The sequence below is a fragment of the Dipodomys merriami genome, unplaced genomic scaffold (assembly GCF_024711535.1).
Source record: "Dipodomys merriami isolate MVZ:Mamm:240054 unplaced genomic scaffold, mDipMer1.0.p SCAF_37, whole genome shotgun sequence".
Classification (NCBI taxonomy): domain Eukaryota; kingdom Metazoa; phylum Chordata; class Mammalia; order Rodentia; family Heteromyidae; genus Dipodomys; species Dipodomys merriami.
This window is the reverse complement of record NW_027205270.1, coordinates 3,028,905-3,049,662: the sequence shown is the minus strand read 5'-3', so window position 1 is coordinate 3,049,662 and position 20,758 is coordinate 3,028,905. Positions and strand designations below refer to the sequence as shown.

General features: G+C 40.5%; 1 protein-coding gene and 1 long non-coding RNA gene across 4 annotated transcripts in view; one reads left to right on the top strand and one right to left on the bottom strand.

Moving 5' to 3' along the window:
* LOC138804649 (uncharacterized) overlaps positions 1 to 12,811 on the top strand; it is a 33,772-nt gene extending 20,961 nt beyond the window's left edge. Inside the window, exon 3 of the long non-coding RNA XR_011365310.1 lies at positions 12,691 to 12,811. This is a non-coding gene — a long non-coding RNA (uncharacterized lncRNA). The remainder of the gene's footprint in view (positions 1 to 12,690) is intronic.
* Positions 1 to 16,045, bottom strand: part of Dguok (deoxyguanosine kinase) — a 37,765-nt gene extending 21,720 nt beyond the window's left edge. The window contains exons 1-2 of one of the 3 annotated variants that reach the window (XM_069989015.1): positions 15,862 to 16,045; positions 3,761 to 3,873 (exon numbers count right to left, since the gene is read on the bottom strand). In XM_069989015.1, coding sequence (XP_069845116.1) covers positions 3,761 to 3,873; positions 15,862 to 16,003 — 255 coding nt within the window. In that variant the 5' untranslated portion in view covers positions 16,004 to 16,045. Of the gene's footprint in view, positions 1 to 1,847; positions 1,950 to 3,760; positions 3,874 to 15,861 lie in introns of those variants that run through there. The other 2 variants (XM_069989016.1, XM_069989017.1) reach the window with 2 other exon arrangements.
* Between the last annotated feature and the right edge of the window lie 4,713 nt (positions 16,046 to 20,758).

Genomic DNA, 20,758 nt, shown 5'->3' with positions numbered 1-20,758 from the left:
CTGAGAAGGTGGCTTAGTGGTAGAGTGCTTGTCTAGCATGCATGTAGCCCTGAGTTCAATTCCTCATTACCACATAAACAGAAAAGGCTAGAAGTGACACTGTGGCTCAAATGGTAGAGTGCTAGCCTTGAGCCAAAAAAATGAAGCTCAGGAATAGTGCCCAGGCCCCCAGAACTGGCAAAAAAAAAAGCACTTTCAATTCAGTCAGTCAAAGACATAAATAATATTTTCTTATCTCATATTAGCAAGGATGAAAGGAATAATACTTAGTATTACTGAGTATGAAGAAATTGGTACAAATTTTCTGAATGGAAATTTTATACAACATAAAAGTACCAGCAATAAACATAAATTTTGAACATCAATATTCCAGTTCTAGGTGATTGGACAAAAATATTAATGCACACAAAACCTATTAAACTGGGTGCTTGTGGCTCATGCCTATAATCCTAGCTGCTCAGTAGGCCAAGATCTCAGGAAATTCCATGAGCTCTAATTTCCAATTTACCACCCAAAATATCAAAAGTGGAGGTGGCTCCAGTAAAGTCACAGTCTTTAGTAAAAAAGCTAAGGGGCAGGGCAGGCCCATGTTTTGAATTTGAGTCTCAGTACTGGCATACATTCAAAAAATGTAATTATTAAAAAAAGGTTAAACCGGGCACTTGTGGCTCACTCCTGTAACCCTAGCTACTCCGGAGGCTGAGACCTGAGCATTGAGGTTCAAAGCCAGCCTGGGCAAGAAGATCCATGAGACTCATCTCCAATTACCCACCAGAAAACCAGAAGTGGAACTGTGGCTCAAGTAGTAGAGCACTAGCCTTGTGCTGAAGAGCTCAGGGACAGTGCCCAGGCCCAGAGTTCAAACCCTATAACCAACAAAACAAACAAATAAACAAAAAAAGGTTAAGCTACAAGGATATTCATCATTGAAACACTGTTCTTAATAGAGAAAATAGAAAGCTAAATTCTCAAAATACAGGACTGAATAATTAAGTGATAGTATGTTATATTATGCTGTATACTATAATCATTAACATGACATTACTGTGGAAGGCTTTGTCTACCAAGTGATAGGCAAAAGGTAATTAAAATTTTTGTTTTGCTGGGTGCTGGTTGCTACGCTTATAATTCTATCTATTCAGGAGGCTGAGATCTGTGGATCTCGGTTCATAGCCAGCCTGGGAAGGAAGGTCTGTGAGACTCATATCCAATTAACCACCAGATAATGGGAAGTGGCACTGTGGCTCAACTGGTAGAATGCTCGCCTTAAGCTGAAGAGCTCAAGGACAGCACCCAGGCCCAGAGTTCAAGCCCTACAATGACCTCCCCCCCCAAAAAAAATAAAGTTTTAAAAAAGCAAATCTGGTGGCAAAGCTGATGGCTTATACTTGTAATCCTAGCTGCTCAGGAGGATCACAATTCAAAGCCAGCCTAGGCAGGGGGCCCTTAGACTCTTATTTCCAATTAAACACCAAAAAGCCAGAAGGAGAGCTGTGGCTTAAACAAAAAAGCCCAGGGACAATGCCCAGGGCCTGAGTTCAAACCCCAGGATTTATGTAAGCATACGTAAGCATATGCACTTATATAAGCATATATAAATATATGCATTTTCTCTTCTGTAGAAAGAAGTATAAGAGGACAAAAATGTTAAGCATTATACCCTCAAATACGGGAGTATTAGTTGTCTATATGCTGTCTTTACATAGGATACTAGCGATAGCTTAACAACAACAACAAAATCTTTATCTTAGTCTCTGTGGGACAGAAATTTTCTCATGATATTTCAGTCAAGATGTTGACTAAGGCTACAAATCAACTAAAGGCTAAATTAGGATTGAAGGCCCTACCTCCAAGACTACTCCTGAGGCATCAGTTCTTCATGTATTGGCCTCCTTCATAGCACTGCTCCATGATGTAGTAGCTGGCTTCCCCCAGGGCAAGACAGAAGCTACGTGTCTTCTATGACCTACCATGGAAGGTTGTACTGTTATTTCTGCCATTCTGTTCATTAAAAATGTATCAAAAAGTCCAGCCCTTACTTGAGGGAAGGAGAAATAATGTTCAAGTCTTGAAGGGAAGACTGTCAAACAATTTGTGAATGTATACTGAAATCCTAACAGGTTGCCTTGACACATATAGAAAAATGACATAATTTATTTCTAAATGGAAAACTTAATTTCACACATACATGTATGTATATGTATGTACTACCTTCTATCACTCCTAAGATCCCATCTGGAATGTCCTGTTTAGCTCTGAATACCACAAGTAGCAAATTTTAAGTGGAAAATGAAAAAATTGGGGCTTACACATAGACAAAGTTATTTTGGAATGAAAACTAGACCGGAGGAAAACCAGAGGTGTTTGGCTTCAAAGAAATAAAATATGAAGCTGGGCACCGGTGGCAAATGCCTATAATCTTAGCTACTCAGGAAGCTGAGATCTGAGGATCACGGTTCAAAGCCAGCCTGGGCAGGAAAGTCCATGAGACTCTTATCTCCAATAGCCACCAGAAAACCAGAAGTGGTAAAGCACTAGCCCTTAGCTGAAGAGCTGAGAGACAGCACCCAGGCCCAGAGTTCAAGCCCCACGACTGACACACACACACACACACACACACACACACACAAAAAGGAAGGAAGGAAGGAAAGAAAGAGAGCAAGCAAGCAAGAAAGAAAACATGAGAGAAAAAGTGAACCATCCTTGCCTTTAAACATACATAGGGTTATCAATGGAAAAGCTAAAGAACTCAAGAGGCAGAACTTTAACCAATGAGTCAGAGTCCTTGAAGTTCAATATAGTTCAATATAAGGAAGAAGCGCCTAACAATTAGAGCTGGAAAAAACAAGCCACTTCAGATTAAGCCACTCCGAATGTTCTAAGTATCTGCAGGAGAAGTTCAATAGGGCACAGTGCTACCACTCCCTCAACTACTCTCAAGTTTCACATCCAAACAGATGTGGTTCCTATAGAAACCAACCCTATAGTCTTTACCAAAGAAGCCTGTCTGCCACTGGGGCCTGTGTGATGCGGTATAAGCAAAGCACATGGTGCTGAGTACCAGTGGCTCAGGCTTTTTATCCTAGTGACTCAGGAGACTGAGATCTCAGGATGGCGATTCTAAGTCAGCCTGGGCAGGAAAGTATGAGACTTTTATTTCCAATTAGCTACCAAAACAACTGGAAGTGGATCTATCACTCAAATGGTAGAGTGCTAACCTTGTGCACTAATGCTCAGGGACATCATCCAGGCCCTGTGTTCAAGCCTCAGGATTGGCCAAGAAAACAAAAAACACATGATGCTTAGTATGGAACAGTGCCTGGCATACAGTAATAATGTGCTTTATAAATGTTAGCTGTTACCTCTACTTTGACTCGAAGTATGACAAGATGCTTTGTAAGGTTCCTTTCCTAAGACTTTGTCATTAATTATTGATTCTGATGGTCAGCTTCAGTCATAATAATATGAAAACTTAAGGGTAGGAATGACAAAACTCATCTTCAAACCGAGACATGCTTTGGGAAACCACAAAGAAAAGAGGCAAGCACTTATTCAGACATATAAAAACCACAAAAATCAAAACTAAACTTATTCAAACAAGTCATATCCTTTTTGGTGTATATGTGGTCTACTTTCTGGAATGAAGCTATTTTAAATAGGAGACAAGCTGGGCTACTTCATCTCCTCAGAGAAAATTAAATTATTACAATTAGATTACTCACCCATGCCTGCCAACTACCCACCACAACTGGAAACTTACTTTTTGGGTGCCAGCAGCTTGGATATTCTGCCATGTTGCCACAGGTTCTGTAGCAACGTGCCACTCTGGGTAAGTTTTAGTGAGTAACTTCACGAAGGTGGACTTCCCCACAGCTGCAATGCAAACAGCACGTGTTGGGATGCTTCCCAAAGCAGGCTGAGGAAAAAGGCTGCTACTAAACTCTGCCAGTCATACAAACAAGCACCAGATTTTCCAACTTAAATTTAACAGTCGTATCAGTTACTGTCAGACTGATGATGGGTCAGGCAGTCACCACAGTGCATAAAAGCACAGGAAGGTGAAAATCTGAGGAGCTCATTTGCAATTTTGATGGCCAGCTTCTCAGAGACAGAGTATTTAGTAGCAGCTGAAAATGTACAACCATAAAAAGTGGATAAAATCAGTTACATAAATTACAAGGCTTCAGTCACAGTTCTACTGCTTCTATGACAATGTAAAAATTACAAGTGGAAACAGTTATCCTCATTCATTCAACAAGTCTAACAAATTTTTTAGAATGCTATGTGCTCAAGACTGTCCAACCCTGAAATATAATGAGGAACAAAACACTGAATGAATTTTGTCCTCATAGCACTAGTAGTGATGATATATACCAAAACACAAAAATAAACTATTAGTGCTAGGAAGGAACAATGGAGAATAACTCTAATATATTTCAGGAGTTCGGGGAGGGCTCCTTCAAAAAAAAAGGGGGGGCATATGAGATAAGACCCCAACAGATGAAGTTACCCAGGCCAAAGATAGAGGGATAATCCATGAACAAGGATGAGCAAAAGACAGGAGGAGAGAAAGGACTCAACATGTGACAAGACAGTGAAGTTGGAGGCCATATAAGAAGCTAGGAGAGTTACATGATGAGCATATAGGGGAGAAAAGTGGCTTAAGAAGGAGCGAGGCAGGCAGACAGGCAGTTCAGGATCAGGTCACACAAGAACTTGTAGGGGTGGTAAGAAGATTGAATTAGAAGGGCAAAGAAAAGTCAGCGAGAATGGGATTTGGGTAGGGAAATTACCAACACCTGTAACCCTAGCTATTTGAAAGTTGAAACTGGGAGGATAGAGGGTTGAAGTCAGACTGGGCAGAAAAGTCTAAGAGACTCTATCTCCAATTAATCAGCAAAAGGTCAGACTGGAAAAATAGTTCAAGTAGTAGAGCCTCAGCCATGAGTCAATAAGCTGAGCAAGAATTCAAGGCCAGAATGTCAAGCCCCAGAACAAAGAAAAGAAAAAGATATAAGATCATTAGCTAAAGAGAAGCAGAAGTAGGCAGATGAGTCTAAAGTTACTAGTAGTTGAACCATAGCGATGGCAAAGAGATGCAAAGCAGATGCTTTTAGAAATATTTTATAGGTAGAGTCAACCTAGTACCACAACACTCAAATTACCTTTTCCCATCTACACCAACCTTTGACCCATTAACTCTCCTGAACTCTGGATATACAGAGCCCTCCAGATTTCTTCATTTGGACATCCCATGAATACCCAGTTGATATATTGCTCAAGTGAACTTATCATGTACCAAACGGAGCTTCCCACTGTATCCCAGACCTTGGGGGTATGGCAACAATATCCATTCGCTGTCAGAATTTCTCCCTTTGCCAAACCCCAAGTGGCTCTTTGCTGCTACTTTTTCATTTGTCCTTTTCTTTCCATTCTCATTTCCATGCTCAAAACCAGGTTCTCATCTCTTTTCTTGCCAACTCAAGACTGTTCTCTTCAATGCAACCTCCACTGCAGTAGCAATGCATATGAGACACTACTTATAATCCTTTCACTGCTCCTAGTTGTCTTCAAGATGAAATCCAAACCTGTTAGCACACATGTTCTATGAGATACAACAGGATGTATCTTCTGCATGTATTTCTCTGGCCTTAGTTTTCTTGTACTCTACTAGACCAAGCTCCATGCAACTACAATCATACTGTGCTCTCTCTTGCAAATGTAACTTTACATTGCTTTCCCATTTGTTCTTCATCTGGTCTACTCCTGCTCACATATACCTGCTGTGCAAGCCTTTCCAAACCAATACCTCCCAACTGGATTAGCTAACCATCCTTTGTGCTTGGCTTGATATTCCAAATGAGTCCACTGCAATTTGGGGTCCTCAGGATAAGAGAATAAAGCCCTTGCCTAAGGTCCTGCCAGAACAAATAAAACACATGTTAATTTCAGTTTTCTCTGAAGTTTACATTTGTGAAAGATGACCACAACCACAATAAATGTGAACAGTTGGAGCGTCTTTGGAGATCCAGCTCCTCTATCAGAAGTGGTCTTTATCAACTGGAACCCATCCTTTAGAGGAATTCAAATGGAATCCAGAGAAAGAAGAGGCACATCCTTCCAGTCGATTCTATCAGTCATTTGCATTAACTGATTAGGTGTGCTGATATTTCAGCACATGAGCCCACACATCCAATATGACACTGATTACACACCACTCCAAATTTTGTCTCAATACAGAGGATAAGAACAAACATGAATGTGTGCATTTTGTACAGTCATGCTTTTCTTAGTCCCCACCTCTAGCCAACGTGTGCCTTTTCATTTTGCTCAGCCTTTGTTCTTCCCACATATCAGTGAGTAAATGTCTTCCCTACTAAGCCTAAGGTTTCATCTCCTCCATGAAGTTCAAGCTTTCTCTAGCTCATATTTAATTCTACCACTCTGGCCAGCTACCATTCGGTTGAGTTTGTATATTTTAGAAATCTGCCTGACTTGAGTAGACCTAGCTTAAAATATTTGGCCTAGATTAAGTCAATATCTAGATTGCAGGCTGTTCAGTAAGTTTGAAACATGGTCCCTGTTTAAAGGCTGAAAAGCTATTTTTTATGAGAAGATAAAGACAATGGTTGAGTTGAATGGTTGTTAGATTTATTATTAAGTTAAAAACAATTATCTAAAGCTAGGTACTGGTGACTCACAACTGTAATCTTAGATACTTAGGAAGCTAAGATTGGGAGGATAATGGTTTGAAGCCAGCCTAGGCTGGCTCAATCCATAGCTGGCACAGTGGTGTCCACCTAGCATCCCAAGCTACGTGGGAGACTGAGAATCAGGGTTCCAGGTCAGTCCAAGCAGAGAAGTCTGCAAGACTCCATTTCCAGAGGGAAGCATTCAGTTTTAGGTGACTTAAACCTAAAATCCCAGGAACTAAAGGAAGTCTAAAGTAGGTGGATCACCGTCTAGGTCTATACTCAGGTTTAGGAAGCAAGATGCTATCTTAAAAACAAACTAAAAAATGAGGGGTAAAGGTATGCCTCAGCAGTAATGGGCCAATCTAGCAAATGTGAGGCTCTGAGTTCAAACCCAGTACTGAAAAAAAAATTACTTATCAGCTGTTGCAGGAAGTGGCGCTGTGGCTCAAGTGGTAAAGTGCTTGCCTTGAGCTGAAGAGCTGAGGGACAGCTCCCAGGCCCAGAGTACAAGCCCTATGACTGACAAACAAGAGAGAGTGATATATAAGGATCCCAGTTCAAAGCCACCTGGGCAGGAAAGGCCATGAAACTCTTATCTCTAATAAAACCAGAAGTGGCATTGTGGCTCAAGCGGTAGGACATTAGCCTTGAGCTGAAGAGCTGAGGGACAGAGTTTCCCAGAGTTCAAGCCCAATGACCTACAAAACAAAAACAAACAAACAAAAAAAGATGTTGCAAATGGAAGGAAAGGGTTCTGAGGTTAGAGAATGCCAACTTTATTTGTGGGACCAACACTATTAATTCATCTAAGGGCAGTCAGAACTCTGAGAAATCTACTCACGTGATTTAAACACACAAAATCTAGAATGCCAATACATTAGATGTAATAAGAAACATACAGTTTCAGGCACTGGAACAAATCACTTTGGAGGCCCAGAGCACCCTACATCCCATTTCTAGGCTTCTGGAAAGCCAGTTTAGTCAGAAGTCATTTTCAGCATACAGTGTCAGTAATCAGTTGAAGGTCTTAAGTCCTGTGCAATCTGTGTTGGCAGGCTTGGAGAGTCTGAGTAATTCACCAAAAGGCAGTGTTTCCTTAACTAATTCCACTGGAACCAATCTCTGCTAGGTATTATCCACAGATGTGGAATAATTACTTAAAATAATGCAAAGTTAAATATTTACATTAGAACTAGAGACAGCCTAACTTTTCCAGTGCTGTACTACCTGCTGTTTCTTCTAGCTTGGATGTTTTTGTTTGAAAGTGTTCCCCAGGGTTTCGTGAGAATGGTAGCATTTATTTGGCTCTCTACTGCCACAGAGGTCTCCTACTGAGAAGAACATGCATGTCTACAGACAGCCTTATTTCTTCAGACAACACTGGTCTCTTATGCCATTATCTCAGATTTAGTAGTTTTGTTAGATACCAGCCTGTTATCTTTAACATACTGTCAATTAATATTATAATGTTTGGGAGGCAGATAATCATAAAAGCAGTATCAAGCCTTCCCTTAGGACACTGACAATCAGTATACTTTATTATACACCATGACTTTAAAAAAGGTGGGAGGCCCTTTCTTATATTATATTACTTCAACATGTTAAATTTTATTAGCTCCAGAATTGCCATTCCACAAGTTGGGTCAGAGAAGTCTGTTGTTAATGTTCATCTTTTCCTAAGCCATGACTTTGTCTTCCTACAAGTTTTTCTATGAACTATAATGCTTGCTATAGTTACATTATGCTAAAATCTAGGCGTAAAAAAATAGCATCTGATGTTACACTCCAAATAATAGATTCTACTATTTTAAACTTAATACATTGGTATTTCATGGGAACTTCTTAAGGATACTATCACTTCAAGACATTTTTTTCATTTTTGCCAGTCTTGGGCATGGGCTCTGTCCCTGAGCACTTTTGTTCAAGGCCAGAACTCTACCACATGAGCCTCTGTCCCAATCCTAAGATTAAGAACCCAGGATCATAAAGGCTCTGCATCTAAATACATTCTGGGAAAACATCAGTCAATAGGCTTAAAACAAAAAATACATTTTTACCTTGGCTCTTTTTCTTTTCTTTTCATGGGAAACTATTTACTGGAATGAAATAAAAGAGTTCCTCATAATTCAGAGTATATTGTAAACTCAACCATTCAGCATGAAAGAGCCTCACTGATCTAGTATGCTCTTCTCCCCCACTTTGCCTATCTCATAATTCATCCCTCTACTGTCACTTTCTCTGTGAAGCCACCTTAAACTCTCCAGCTCTTCTTTAGCCCTAAACACAGACTAAAATATTGTCTTCTCTGATTTGCCAAGGTATTGTAATTATTTGTTCACTTATCATGTTCTCTAGTTAGACCCAGAACTCATTTTTTGAAGAAAGACTGCCTGAGTCTCTTTGCATCCTAAGTACTTAGCCAGCTACTAAGAAAGAAGTGAATGGATGGAAGTGAAACACAGAAACCAATATCAAGTGTTATTAACAAATAGGTTCTTTGCCAGGTGCTGGTGGCTCACGCCAGTAATACTAGAAACTTAGGAGGCTGAGATCTGAGGCTAATGGTCCAAAGCCAGCAGGGACACGAAAGTTCAAGTGATAACTTAGCTCCAATTAACCACCCAAAACCAAGTGAAGCTGTGGCTTAAAGAGGCAGCACAACATTGTTCATCAGAAAAGCTCAGGGACAGTGGCTAGGCCCTGAGTTCAAGCCCCACTACTAATAAAAAAAAAAATACAATTAAAGAAACAAATAGGTCTTTTACCTCCAGGATTCTTTGCTTGATTTTTAAAAATAATCAATGCAAGTTAAGTATTTGTGAGTTAGATAACTAATTTTGAATGTTGGAAGAAACATATGTTTAGGGAAGCCCTCTATTGCTTTACGTACCATTTCTATATAGACTGAAGAGAGTAAAACAGTCCCCTCTTATATTACAGGGTTTTTGAAAATACAAAGAGAGAATGGTCTCAGATTATTTACTAGTTAATTATATTTTATAACATAATCATTACTTTATGTAATATATTCATAAAACATTTGCCTTTGGAAGACAACATACTTCAGTGATGAACCGTATTACAAAAAAATCTAGGTATTTTATTGTTTAGTTTCAGAAGTTCTAGGTACCAAGCTTTTGGCTTTCAATCACATTATCACATATGGCTTCAGAAGTTATAGCTGCTATTGCACTGATTCATTTTCCTTATGTACTGCTGTTTGAAACTCCAGAATCAGATGAACAGGAGCCAGAATGGCAAGACTAGAAGAAAGGCCACTTTAAGCTGAACTTCATTAAGGCCAGGGTTCACTTTCTCCTGCTAAGGATTCCCAAACGTGTACCTCTATATTGATTTGTTTTTAGGATATTACCTGTGATTAAAGAAAGTTCTAGCACTTGATTTAAAACACAGTTTGGGGTAAGTGCCAGTGGCTCACACCAATAATCCTAGCAGGAGGCTGAGATCTCAGAATCACAGTCTGAAATCAGCAAAGGCAATAAAGTCTATGATACTCCTATCTCCAACTAACCACTAAAAAGCCAAAAGTTGAGCTGTGGCTCAAGACCAGCCTTGAGTAGAAAAAGCAAAGGGACAGCACTCAGGCCCTGAGTTCAAACCCCAGCACCTACCAGTACAAACACAAAACAAAACAACAAAAACACCCCACACAGTTTGAGACTGGTGGCATAGCTCAATGACAGAATGCTTGCCTAGCAAGTACAAAGCCCTATGCTCAGTTTCTAATACCAACAAACAAACAAAAGAGCTAAGTGTGGGAGTATGCATCTGTAGTCCCAGTTACTCAAGAAACAGGCAGGAGGATTGCTTGAACCTTGGAGTTAATCAGTCACTTTGAGTAACATAGTAAGACCCTATCTTAAAAAAATTTTTTCCATCCAAAAATCACTTAATATATTCCCTCTGAGTACCAATGACTAACTTCCACTTGCACTTGGATACCAACAGGATTCAAGAATCTGGTAAACACTGAACGAATATTATGTGTCAGCAGAGGGTTAGGACAATGTGTTAGGTGATAAAAAGATGAACAGGATACCTGGTAGGTGCAACCCAGGGAGGGTACTGAATATGCAAACAATCTTGACAGAATTCAAGTGCTACCACAGTTGTTGAGTATAAAGTTATGGCAGCCCACAGAGAAAGGGTGACTAACTGTTTGGAGTCATCTGGTATGGGGGTGATGGAGAAAGATAAAAAGAGCCGGATTAAATCTCCCAGGCCACTTCATATCATCCTCTTCTTGTAACTGCATTCATTTCTAAGGCTTCAACAGATACCCCTACCAGTATACAACTTCTAGCCCTCCTTTCCAGTCTCTCTGGACTACAGACACACATTCCAATCAGCCTCAGGACAGCCACCACTGTATGTTTCACAGGTACTTCATATGAAGTACATCATTCTTAACCACTCCCTACTTCCTTCATTCCATTTTCTGCTTTTGGAGTCAGAATCCAATTAAGCTCAGTGTCAGTGTCATTCTCCTCTACTCCTAATGATCCCTCACCCCCAATGTTAAATCCTGTAAATGTCTCTCAGGTCATCATTCTCTCTCTCTCCATTCCCTCTGTTCAGGCCTGCAATCTTCCCCCTTCCAGTTACTGCAAAAGCCACAAAACTACTGTATCGATGTCAAGCACTTCTAATATACTTACTTATCCAACAAACTAGATGCAAGGCACTGAGTACTGCACAAAGAAAGGGTTTGCTTTATGCAGCATTCCTTCTTTTCAGTTATTACCACCAATTTCCTTCTTGAATTAATCTGGTCATGGCAATACTGACTTCAAGTCTTCAACAGTCTCCCAATGCCAATAGGATAAACTTGTAGCATGGTCCATAGGCTCTTCAAAATCTGGCACATTTTTTCCTACCAACATCTATTTCTTCAATCCTCCCACGGACCTCTTAAACTCCAGGCACATCTGTCTACTTTCTTTTTTATTAAAACTGCATGTTTCTTCAGCCTTTACATCTTGGCAAATGTTACTTCCTGTGCCTCGATTTTTTTTCTTTTCCCTCCAGAGATTGAGTTTCTATATTCAATCATGGATCTCATGACAGTATGGAAATTGTTTAAAAAGGCTGCTTTCACTTGGTTGTGAGCTCCTTTAAGGACAGGAACAGTATCACATTACTGTACTGCTCAGCACAAGAGTAGAATCTAGTAAGGCATCTTGCAATCCTCTATTGCATGAGCAAACATGGAAGGCACAGAAATCTGGCTAAGTGAAAAAGCAGAAGATCAGGGACTCAGGGACTCCAAAGTGCCTGATGGTTTGTTCAAAGTACTTATTTGTGAAATAATTTTGCCCCTCTTTAGTGTCTGAGGGCAGAATTTCCTCCAGGGTTGTGTTTCTCAAAGTACAGAACAAATTTTTTTGGGGGGGGTACTGGTCTTAGGGCTTGAACTCAGGGCTTAGGTGCTGTCCTTGAGTTTTTCTTTTTAGGTTTGCTTAAGGCTAGTGCTCTACCACTTGAGCCACAGCTCCACTTCTGGCTTTTCAGTGGTTAATTGGAAGAGTCTCAAGGACTTACTTGCCCAGGCTGGCTCTGAACTGCAATCTAGGATTACAGGTGTACGCCACTGGTGCCCGGCTCAGAACAGAGTATTTTAGGGAAGTAGAGCTGTGGCTCAAAGTGGTATAGTGCTAGACTTCAGTGAAAAAAGTTCAGAGAGAGTTAGCTCCCAGACCCTGAGTTCAAGCCCTCTACAGACAAATAATAATAATAATAATAATAATAATAATAATAATAATAATAATAATAATAATGATAATGATAATAATAGGTGTCAGAGTATTTTAAGTAACATGATCAGGTAGGGTGTAGACCCTTTCCTTTCCCATTCCTCAATGTTTCTCACTGAGAAAAACACACAGCCACAGTGACTGTTCTTACTTCTACTAGCTATTTGATATTTTCCTCCATCACTTATTGGACTACTTAATGCCTTTTCCTCTCATTCCAGGACCTTTGTTCATATTCCACTGTGAAAACTGACAGGAACCAAAGACCTTACCAAGTTCCTACCACATCTACTATAGTCAGAGCTCATATATTTTGTCTTATCTCCTGTTACAATGAATTAACTGTGGCTAAACTCTTCTCATTTAGTTACAATGAATAAACTGTGGCTAAACTCTTCTCATTTAGACAAGAGATCCATTTTTTTTTCTTAAGAAGCACTCCAGCTAGACAGTGCTGGTGGCTTATGCCTGTAATCCTAGCTACTCAGAAGGCTGAGACCTGAGGATATCAGTTCAAAGCCAGCCCAGGCAGGAACATCTGTGAGACTCTTAACTCTATTTAACCACCAGAAAACCAGAAGTGGAGCTGTGGTTCAAGTGGTACAGCACTAGCCCTGAGCTGAAGAGCTGAGGGACAGCATCCAAGCTCAGAGTTCAAGCCCACAACGATGACCATGATGATGACGACGACTATGACAACAACAACAACAACAACAAAAGCACTCCAGCTCGGAGTTAATGGCTCACACTTGTAATCCTAGCTACTCAGGAGGCTAAGATTTGAAGATCATGGTTAGAAGCCAGCCCTGGCAGAAAAGGGGCAGAAAGGTCCATGAGATTCCTATCTACAATTAACTGCCAAAAAGCCTGAGCTATGTATGATTTAAGGGCAGAGCTCTAACATTGAGCAAAAAAGCTCAGGGACAGCAGACAGGCCCTGAGTTCAAACCATCCCCCTATTACCTGCAAAAGAAAGAAGCATTTCAGTGGTAGAGTGCCTTCTTAGCAAGCAGGAGGCACTGAGTTCAATTTTCAGAACAACAACAAAACCACTCAGCAATTCTACTTTCTCTCCTATTTCACCCATTTTCCCCTTTCAACCACATTTCTGTAAACTCACAAACATGCTCTAATCTCTCTCAAAAAGAAAAAGAGTAATTCAAAAACTCTCAAACCTGCTATCAATTTCAGCTACCACCTCATGATTACGTTTTCTAAGAAATGTTACAACAGTTGTCTTAACATACCCTCTCCAATTCCTCCCATTCTCCTTGAATCTATGCCAATCAAGCTTTTGCCTCTACCACTTCCAAAACTGCTCTTTTACCTGAGAACCACATTATCTAATCCATCATTTCCTCCTTCAGCATACCTCCCTCACTTGGCTTCCAGGGTATCATTCCCTTGTTTTCTATCTCAGTAACCTTTCAGTCTCCTTTACTTGCTTCTTCACATCTTATAATATCTGCATGTTCAGGACTCAGTTCTCTCATTCAACAATATCTCCTGACTTTAAATATCATCTTCATTTATAGCTCCAGTTCAAAGATGTCTAAATTCTAAAGACATATCCAACAGTGACTCTAATACTTAAGAATATCTAATAGCCATATAAAAATCTAATATGCTTTAAACCAAACTCTTGACATCAGTGGTCCAAAGTGTTCTTCCTAGTCTTCTCCATTAAAAAAAAATTGAATTTCATGTGGTGGTACATTTTTGTAATCACTACTCCAGAAGAGGCAGGAGGATCACTAGTTTAAGACCTGTATGGTTACATAGCAAGATTTTATCTCTAAAAAAATAAGGACTCAAGATGTAGTTCAGTGGTAAAGCACTTAGCTAGCACATGCAAGGCCCCAATAAAATAATAGAAATACAAATAATATCCAAACTCTTTAAGCTGTTGAGGGCAAAATGACTGGGTCATTACTCCCCCACTTTGTTTGGCACTACACAATTAGCCTGTTGCCAAATACAGTTGGCCTGCCTTAAAATGTAATTTTCACCTTGTCCAACTTATCCTAATTTACTATTCCAATGGCCACTTTCAACTTATCAGCCAAGTGATTTGTCTCCTAAATCATCCAAACTTCCTACCTCAATCAGATTAAAAGCCCACAATGAACTATACATTCATATAATCTGACCATGTCTCCTACTTACTTCCTCAGTCACTCTATTCCAGTTACAATAGGTTCCCTCCTATTCTGTAAACACATCATTTCACCTCAGGGCTTTGCTTATTGCTCCTCACTGAGTGCAAGGTTCTTTTCCAGTTATCCATATGTTTCATTCCCTTGCCTTCTTCAGGTTTTTGATTAAATGCCAATGAGACCTTTCATGACTACTCTATTTAAAATGACAATTTTTTTCAATTCCTCATCCTTGATTTTTCTCTACCATACTCATCACTTACTATGCAACTGTTTATCTTGCTTAATTTTTGTAGTTTATTGGCTATCTTTTTTTTATTAGAATGCCATGACAGTGATTTGTATTTGTTCTGTTCACAACTGTACCCTTAGGGTCAAGAATAGTGGTGACTTATGAAGTGGCTTAAAGGGTGATTTGGTGAATGAATAATATTGAAATTCTCAGTTTGCTGCCATAGTATCTACAGTACTCAACACTCACTAATCCCTTTTTTATGGTTCAATGTCTCTGCAGGTCCAAGTGTCAAGTAAGAATTTAGTAACATCAAGTTGAAATGATTTTTCATTACTTTTTGATACTGAGGTCCTACTCTTATAACAAAATTAATTTTAATATTCATTTCTAAGTTTAAAAAGTGAGATACTTCAAGGAAAAAAAAACCTTAAGAAATTATTGTGCAACTAGGAAAGGGCTATGGCAAAAATACTGTGCTATTTTAATCACTGAATTTTAGGTACTGTCTTGGGATACGGTTGTCAGGACATCCAGCTAAATATGAAATTTAGACAAATGGTGAATCATTTTTAAGTGTATGTCCCAAACTGAATGTGACAGACTAAAAATTATTCGCAGTTTATCTCAACTACCATGTAATTTTTATCCTTGCTAAATCTGGCAACCCTATTTGAGGAAAACAAACCGTCTTTCGCTTGCATTTGGATCTAATAGAACAATCTAGTAGAATTCTGGTGCTCTCTACAAGCTGGGCTTTTTTTTTTTTAACGCCTCAATTAAGGCACCCCTGTGAACGGGTACTAAGATGCAAAGTCCTGTAAACGTAGAGGCAAGACCTACAGTGCACAGTGGGGAAAGAGCCTTGGCAGCTCCGAAAAGGGGCCCAAGTTCTCCTCGGCCTGGGGTGGGTGGGAAGGTCTCTCTGCTCAGCTGCCTTTCCCAGCCTGTCAGTCACCCGCTTGGAAGGGGCCCAGGCTCGGCAGTCACTTTCAGGCCCTTACCAATGTTGCCTTCGATGGAGAGCCGTCGGGGCCCGCGCCCCGCATGCAGGCCCCTGGACCAGGGCGCGCCCTCGAGCAGGTTCAGGGCCATGGAAGTGAAGGGTGCTCGAAGACGCCTCAGGAAGAAGCAACCCGAAGCCATTCCCACCCACGTTGAGCGTAGGGCTCACTTCCTCTCCGCGCATTTCCGCTCTACGTCCTCCTGTCACGCGCCTCGGCGCGCCTCTGACGTCAGAAGCTCGCCCGGACGGAAGCGTAGGGGTGGCGCTGACTCAGAGGGAGGGGCTCAAGGGACGGTTGTGTTCTCGCGAAGCGTGCGGGAAAGCGCGGGGAGACGCGAAGTTACTAGCGCCGGGCAGGGCTCGCTGCAGCGTTGGAACTAGCGCCTCGGGCTTCGAGTTTGGACCCACAGCATTTGCAGAGGCAGCCTACAGCGCATCATACTTTGATCTTTATAGACAAACCCAAATAAACAGTCTAAAAGTTTACCCCCTCCAATTGTTCGTGGTCCATTTTTATTCTAATACGTGCAGAAATCGGGTGAATATGACACTCTGATGACTTACACTGACTTCTTTTCTCATTCCATCACGACTTCTTAACATTTCTTTTTGCTGTTGGTTGTAGGTCTTGAACTCAGGGCCTGAGCATGGTCCCTGAGCTTTTGCTTGGGGCAAGTCTCTACCACTTTGAGCCATAGTTCCACTTTCAAGGGTAAACATTAGCTTGACTTCCGACAATAGAGATCCGTTTTAATTATCTCTTTATACAAATAAATTCATCTAATAAATAATTCTTTCATCTATGAGACTGATGCATGTTGTGTGAATTGGTTGTAGTTCATTCTCCTTGCTACATAGTATGTCACTTAACAGTATTTTATCCATTTTACTATTGATGGAAATTTCAGTTTCTAGATTTGAGACATCATAAATCGTGTTGCTATCAGTTATATTGTACACACCTATTGGTAAATAAAAGTATGCCTGGCAAACAAAGGAATATATCTGGGAAAAGACCTGCTGTGTGATAAATTACGTATGTGCTCAGCTTTAGTGGATATTCTAAATAGAAAACAGCTCCGGTGTCTGATTATACCAATCACACTATTAATGAGTAAAGTTTTGGTTATTCTAGAACTAAAAGCATCAATTCATATGGCCAACTTTTTCACGTAGTCCATTTTGCTCTGTAGAATGGTGTCTTTATATAGCTTTTGATTGCTTTTTTGTTTTGTTTTGTTTTGTTTTTTGTTTTTTTGTGGGTTGGGTCATGGGGCTTGAACTCTGGGTCTGGGCGCTGTCCCTGTGCTCTTCAGCTCAAGGTGAGCGCTCTACTGCATTAGCCACAGCGCCAGTTCCGGTTTTCTAGTGGTTTATTAGAGATAAGAGTCTCAGGGATACTTCTGCCGGGGCTGGCTTTGAACCACGATCCTCAGATCTCAGCCTCCTGAATAGCTAGGATTACAGGCGTGAGCCTCCAGTGCCCAGTTTGCTTGTTTTTTTGAAACAGGGTCTTGTGCTGCCCAGGCTGGCCTGGAACTTGTGATTCTCTTGCCTCAGCTTCCTGAGTGGAGGGATTACAGATAACTGCCTCCATGCCTGGCTCCTTCTTACAGTTTTTAAAAATATTTGTTATTTTTATTAAGTAGCTATACAAAAGTGTTTCAATTCCAGAAGTCAGCTTATGAGTACCATGCATCTTGATCGCTAGCTATCACCCCTTCCATTATTCCCCCATCTAACCTATCCTATCCCTACCCTCAAGTGCCTTATTATAATTTTAATAATAGTTTAATATAGTTTTGATAGTTAATAAAGTTGAGCATCTTTTCATATGTTTTTGGCAATTCCAGTATCTTCTGTTGTAAAGAACCTGTTCAAGTTTTGTGTTCATTTTTCTATTGACTGACTTTATTTGTCTTGTTCTTTGTATATCCTAGATATGAGGTTTTTTTCCAAATATTTTCTCTCTTCTAAAAAGACTTTTTTTTGATAGTCCAGGGGCTTGAATTCCCCTAAAGTGTTTGTTCAGTGCTAGCACTGTATCCCTTGAGCCACAGCTCCATTTCAGGTTTTTTGGTAGTTAATTGGAAATGAGCATCTCATGGACTTTCCTGCCTAAGCTGGGATTTTCAGATCTCAGCCTTCTGAGTAGCTAGGAATTATAGGTATGAGCCACCAGTGCCCATCTAAGGCTTTGAATTTTTATACAGTGTGAATTAATAAACTAAAGCATCTTTTGCCCAATTGCCAGTTATACTAATACCATCATTAGTGATTATCTTTCTATCCCATTTTATTTATGTTTGTTTCATTTTGTTTTTTGGTACTAGAGATTGAACTCAGGGCCTTAAGCATTCTAGGCAAATGTTCTACCATTTAAGCCATGCTCATTGCCCTAAGCTTGTTTTATTGTACATTAAACCATACATTCAACATCTTTCTTGGGTCTAATTCGTTCATCCAACATTTGCTGAGCATTTACTATGTGCCAGACACCTTGGGGTATAGAAACATTTTTTAAATGTTTCTAAAGTTGCTATTATAAGTAAAAAGATGAGCCATGTTACACTAAGTGCTATGCAGACATTAAAATGGGAGATAAACCTACATAAATTTTGTTTTATTCTGTTGCTTGGACTTTTATCCAGCCATTTCTCATATACATTAAAGACTTTTTTTTTAATGTGTTAGATAAGCTAAATTGATTTGACAAAGCTGAAAGTCTGTTTCCAGAATGTCTATCAACAGAGCTCTTTCTAGAGCAGACCAAAAGAGAACCTGGTATGAAATCTAAAATGTAGAATGGGGACAGTCCACTAGCCATTCCCCTAGGAAGATGCTGTGACAGGTGTAGTGGGCTGAGAAATCCCATCTAGTCCTCTACTTAGTGGTGACCCTTCGAATTATCTTTTAATTCCTTGCAGACTTTCACCTTCCCAGCACTTTCTACCTTTGGGTAGTCTCCTTCCTGTAATAAACCTCTTATTTCCATAATACCCATAGTGGCTCTGCTCCCCTGAATGAACTCTGACTGTTACACCTGTTATCACTAAGGGAGGTAGCTAAGAATATAGTGTCTAGAGCCACCAGGAATGTAGGTCAATGGTAAACCACTCACCTAGCACGTGGGAAGACCCGGACTTCCATCTCAAGCCCCCAAAAGGAAGAAAAGGGCCTCTGAATTCCAGTAATATGGGTTAATAGGGAGAACCTACCTGAAGCTCCAGATAGACAGTTGCTCAACGGGCATTACACAGAAACTAATAAGTAACAGCTGCTTTCAGGTTGGCCCTCAGTAACTGGAATATTATTTCCATTTATCAATTGACTTCCTATTGAATCAAACCACTCATATTCCTCTACCTTCCATAGATAACTTGACATCCATTGAAGAATCTAGGATATCATTTTTTTTTCTTGAATTGGGCCAGGAGTGGTGTAGGGGTGGAAGAAAAGGTGGAATAGGCAGGTGGCTGTGGAGGATAGAGATGAGTAGGGCCTAGTAAGCATGACATAGTAAGCCTGGAGATGCACTGCTGTAGAACACACTGTCAGGGATCTATCAGTTCTCAGATCCTGTGTGCCCCTTCCTCTCCTACCCCCCTCCCGCCACTTGTCCTTCAGCTAGTCTCCCTGTGCTTTCTCTTCCATAGCCACTCTTTTGAGAACAGCCCTCCCCTACAGAGGCACATGTAGAAGGTCAACATTATATTCTCCTGTGTGCACCTCTATCAATCTCTGTCAAAGCTGGGACTATGAATATCAGTTCTGAGACTTCTGGTCTGTCTCTATATTCCACAGTGCTGTTGTGAGGACCAGGCTAGAGCTGCCCTCTGCAGGACTTTGCCTGAGATCATCTCTGTGCTGGTAACATCCTTCCTCTTCTTCCTCTCCTAGTCTGTTTAATGAATCCTCCTGAGAGCATTCTCTTGATCACTTGTTTCTGGGCAAAATGTCATTCCACAGATTGCTTCTGAAACCCAAGAGCAGTGTGTGTGTGTGTGTGTGTGTGTGTGTGTGTGTGTGTGTGTGCACATGTGTGTTTGTATGTGTGTGTGTGTGTGTGTAAATGACAAGAAGAAAAAAAAGGATGAATGGAGGGATGGAGAGAGATAAAAGGAGAAAAGAATAGAGAGGGATAATAAATTTTCTTCCTAAGCATGCTGTTTCTTTTTGGGGGCAAAATACAATTTAATCTTCCATAGCAAAGGATCTCACAGAGATCTTAAGGCCCTTACAAGTTTCTTTCATGGACCACTCATATAAAATCTTATAAGCCTTTGATTTGTGTTCTCTAGTGCATCATCCTTTGAGTATAAGGACTTCGATCTCTGAAAACTCAAATCACTTCAACCCAGTTTTAATTCTAAGTACTGGGAGGGGCAGAGATAGGAGGATCATAGTCCAAGACCAGCTCAGGCAAAAAGTTAGAGAGACCCCACCCCATCTCAATCAATAAGCAAGGCACTGTGTCATGTATATGACATCCCAGCTCTGCAGGAGTTGTAAATAGGATCACAATCCAGGCTGACTCTGGGCAAAAATATGAGACTTTGTCTGAAAATGGCTCAAGCTAAAAGGGCCTCCAAACTCTTTTTTGGAACTCTGAGTGGCTCGAGGGGTAGAGCACCTGACAAACAAGTGTAAGGCCCTGAGCTTAAAAATTCCAGCACTACCAAAAACCAGCCCAACCCAAGGACAAGATGACATAGTGGAAAGAACACTAGCTTTGCAGATGGCAATGCTTGTTGAGCCTCAATTTCCTTATCTGTAATATGGGGCTAATAATAATACTTACTTCTCAAGGGTATTATATGGATTAGGAAAAGAAATGTGTAAAAAGCCCTGAGCATTGTGTATAAGACCCAGCTCGGGAACAAAAGAATAGCACA